This window comes from Eupeodes corollae, unplaced genomic scaffold, assembly GCF_945859685.1.
Source record: "Eupeodes corollae unplaced genomic scaffold, idEupCoro1.1 scaffold_816, whole genome shotgun sequence".
Classification (NCBI taxonomy): domain Eukaryota; kingdom Metazoa; phylum Arthropoda; class Insecta; order Diptera; family Syrphidae; genus Eupeodes; species Eupeodes corollae.
The window spans coordinates 13,874-18,371 of NW_026605626.1; the positions used below are offsets into that span (position 1 = coordinate 13,874).

Consider the following 4,498-nt stretch of genomic DNA (forward strand, 5'->3'; position numbering starts at 1 on the left):
AAAAAGGTAAACAGGGCCAATAATGTGTGTGCTGTGCATATTGAAAAATTTAACGAATGGAAATCTAACATGGCGATTGTAAGGTGTAACTTTTTAATGAATTCAGTTTTAAATTGACAAAAAGTCATATTATGACACCCATGCTATGTTAAATTCTACATTTCAATCCAACAATTCTACATTCTTACAATTCAACCAGTCTCACGAGATCAGCAAACAAGTAGAACCTTGAAAAATCAACGATTCTAACAAGATTAGAAAGATCGGGGAAATCAATGAGAATAGCGAGATCAGTGAGATCAACAAGGCCAACGAAACTAAAGAAGAAAACGAGACCAACGAGACCAACGAGGCCAATAAGACCAACGAGACCAAGCCGACCAACAAGATCAACTAGACCAACCAGATCAACGAGACTAAAGAGACCAACAAGATCAACGAGATCAACCAGACTAACGAGACCAACGAAACTAACGAGACTAGCGAGACTAGCGAGACTAACTAGTCTAATGAGACTAACGACACCAACGAGATCAACGAGACCAACGAGACTAAAGAGGCCAACGAGACTAACGAGACTAACGAAACTAACGAGACTAACGAAGCCAACGAGACTAAAGAAAATAACTAGACTATAGAGACTAACTAGACTAAGGATACTAACAAGACTAACGAGACTATAGATGCTAACGAGACTAACGAGATTAACGAGACTAACGAGACTAACGAGACTAACGAGACTAAAGAGACCAACGAGACTAACGAGGCTAACGAGGCTAACAAGACTATCAAGACTAACGAGACTAAGAGACCAACGAGACCAACGAGACCAACATTACCAACGAAACTACTGAAACTAACGAAACACAACAAATTTTCATACGATATTGAAAAAAATATAAGGAACTAAACGAAGACCATTTTTGTCTTGTGTCCAGGGCTTAAGTCATGCATAACACCAAAATCCGGCAATGAAGGAACAATGGGGTGCCGTTAATTGATATAATAAGTTACATGAAATATTGTACAAGTGGTTGTCAATTTTTTTGTATCTTTTCTTGTATCGCATTCAATAGAAAATTGATTAATGCCCGTAAAGTGCATCCTTTTTAAGATACTTCCTTCCTTCCTTATTCTCTGTTCTCCACAACATCTTACATTATATTTTATGGAGCACAACAAAAAAAATGTACCGCTTAATTGAAAATGCAATAAAATTTAATGACACAGTCGTCGTCATTTCTTCTTTCAGTGAGTTTTGAGATAAAATGTGCACTTATGTCACATTAACTCGACGTCACAACGGCACACAACGCATCATCTCAAGGTAAGAACTGTTCTTTTCATTTCCGGTCCCTCCTCCTTAGTTTTTCGTCTTGTTGGTCTTATATATTATTATTGCTTTATGTTCTTATTGTCGTCTTATGCAAGGATGATTTCTGGAAAACACCTTCCATTCTTCTAAAGTTTCCTATCAACATCCATCTAAGATGGAACGTAAAAAGGCGAGGAGAGGTAGAAGGAGAGGCAGAAGGAGAGTTGATGCAAAAAGGTAAAATACAGGTAAAAGATTAAATTGAATGAAATAATTATTTCAAGAGAAAGAGACAAGAATAATAATATGACAAAATAAACAGAACCCATGCAACAAGAGGACACCCATCAGCCATCAGACATCGCACCTTAACTCAACATCCAACATCAAGCTTTTAGAATCAGCAGCAGGAGCTTCAAGGAAAAAGGGAAATTTATTTGTGTTTCTGCTTGAAGTAGATCACAAAGCGAATTATCCAATAACAAAAGGAACCTTAGACACACGCCAAAGGAATTGAAAAATACAAGAAAAGAAAAGAGAAGAAAAAAAAGTTAAATAAATAAATTATGCGAATTAGCAAAATGCGGATGGAAGGGGAGGACTTAAAGTTCCATTTCTACAGAAAAAGCGAAACACAAAACAAAACCAAAAGGGCGTTGAAAATTCAAAAAGTAGAAGAAAAAATAAGCAAACCTACTCGAAACCTCAAAGGTAAATTTAATCAGGAAATAAGATGATGACAATGGCAATGATAATGTTTGATGTCGTTGTATGTATTTTAATTCAAGGATAAAATAATAATAGAAAAGTAAGAAATACAAAAAATAATTAAAGATAAGATGGTTTTGGAAGGAAATTCACAGAACGAAATATTTAATATCTGTTAAAAGAGTTTCAAAGCAAAATTTTGAGAGTTTTGAGACATTTTATAAAAAAAGTGCGTATATGCCTAAGTAGACCACATTTTCGGAAAAGTTATATCATTTAGTAGTTAAATAATTACAATGACTCAAATTATATGAAGTAGTAACATTTTTCCAAGAATTGCAAAGATCAATGTTGATAAACGGAATTCTTCAAATGTTTTAATCATCTCGCAATAGTTATATTATGAGAGTTTAAAAAAGTAAACATAAATGTTCAAAAAAACATATGCTCTAAATAAACATGGGTAAAATAACCCAGATTTAAAAGAGGTTTACTCGTAAGTATGGACAAAAACCTGAATTTATGAAAGTTACATTCAATTTTCCATTTCAGTCTTAATAAATGTGTCATATTGAAGCAACTTTTTGTTATTTTATATTTTAATCATATCAAATTTGTATTAATACAAATAAAATCGATATTGTTAAATAACGTTCACGAGTGGATCGCACGAACTTGCACTTGTATCCAAAGATTCTGTTTACAAAAAAGAGGCTGGGATGCGACCCACACTGATAACTTCCCGTCCAGACTGTCGATTTGTCTTGCTTAAAAGTTTGTCGTATCAATTTTTACCAAATTTTCGTACTATTTTCTGCAGATTTTATTTTTTATGAAAAAACGGATTGTTGGATTTTAATATAAAAATTACTGAATAATGAAAACAATATTTTGTGTGAAATAAAATAAGCTTGAAGTCAATATTTAAAATTTTTGAAGAGATATTTGAGTCGAAAATCAATTTTTACCAACTTTTATACATTTTTTTTAGGTTTTTATTTAAAAAAAAAAACTGTCCATTCGATTTTTCTCAAAATTTGTCCTTATGTTGAAAACAATATTTCTTATAAGAAAAAAATATATAGAAGCTATTATCTCAAGTATTTTAAAAGATATGTATTTGAGTCGAAAATCATTTTTTACCAACTTTTGTAAATTTTTTTTTCGGTTTTTAATTTTTTGTAAAAAATTATCAATTCGATTTTTTCAAACTTTAACTGAATGTTGACAACAAGATTTTTTGAAAGACTAAAGTTAATTAAAGCCAATATCCCAACATTTTGAAAAGATATTTAAGTCGAAAATCAATTTTTACCAACTTTTATACATTTTTTTTAGGTGCTTATTTTTTGTAAAAAAAAATGTCAATTCGATTTTTCTCAAGATTTTTCAAAATGTTGAAAACAATATTTCTTATGAGATGCAATAAGTTTGAAGCCTAAATTTCAAGTTTTTGAAAAGATATTTAAATCGATATTCAATTTTTACGAACTTTGAGTAACGGTTTTTTTTTATTTTTATTTTTTATTAAAAATTCGATTTTTCTCAAAATTTTATCAGATGTCAATAACATTATTCTTCGTTGCACAAAATTGTCTTAGAGATGAAATCATATTTCAGTCATAAATTTTGGAGGTGAAATTTTTTTTTTCAGTTTTATTGATTTTAAAAAAAAACCGTTATATTGATTTTTTTCAAAAAAAATACCTGTTTGGTATCACGTTACAATATATTATATAAAATTTAATTCAAGTCTGTAGCGTTTTTGGTTCGTAAGATATTTAGGGTTAACCAAAATGTTCACCTTTTTTCAAACTGCTATGGTAAAAAAACCACCCACGCAATTTTTTTGAGAGCCCTTTCTGCCTTATTATCTGTATAACAAAATTTATTTGAAGTTGATATCTCTTCTGGTTCTTGAGCTATGGAGGACGAAAAAAACGTGGCGAACGTACGGACGTACGGACGTACGAACGTACGTACAAACGCACGCACAGACATCTTTCTAAAAATCTTTTATTTCGACTCTAGGGACCTTGAAACGTCGAGAAATGTCAAAATTTTCAATTTGACAAATCGGACCCATTACATTATGGGAAGTTAATAAAAAAACTAGTATCATTTTTTAATATAAATTAATCAAAAAATATAACTTGACTTTTTGTTGTTCTTTTTTAACCTTTATTCGTTTTTTACTTGCTACATATAGGAACTCTATGGGAAGTTTCGTATTCGAACAAAATTTCGAACTCGAGATTTTAATCAAACATGATAATCCGATGGCATAGAAGTCGAAAAAAGTGGGTTCCGCGATTCCATCCGGTCGGTTTTGTCTGTCTGTCCACGCTCCTACAGCCAAAACCATTGGGTCGATTGAGTTCAAACTTGGAAGTTAATGTTTTGAGCAGATTCGCGCTAGGCGTTTTTTTCATTTTTTAAAGATCAAAACTAACAGTGGCTAGGGGGCACAATTTT

The 4,498-nt window shown here is 31.6% G+C and overlaps 1 protein-coding gene across 1 annotated transcript; it reads left to right on the forward strand.

Annotated features, from left to right (window-relative positions):
• The first annotated feature begins 275 nt into the window (after nucleotides 1-275).
• LOC129953562 (balbiani ring protein 2-like) lies at nucleotides 276-638 on the forward strand. The gene has a single exon (XM_056066804.1). The coding sequence runs from the start codon at nucleotides 276-278 to the stop codon at nucleotides 636-638; it is 363 nt and encodes a 120-aa protein (XP_055922779.1).
• Nucleotides 639-4,498: the final 3,860 nt, after the last annotated feature.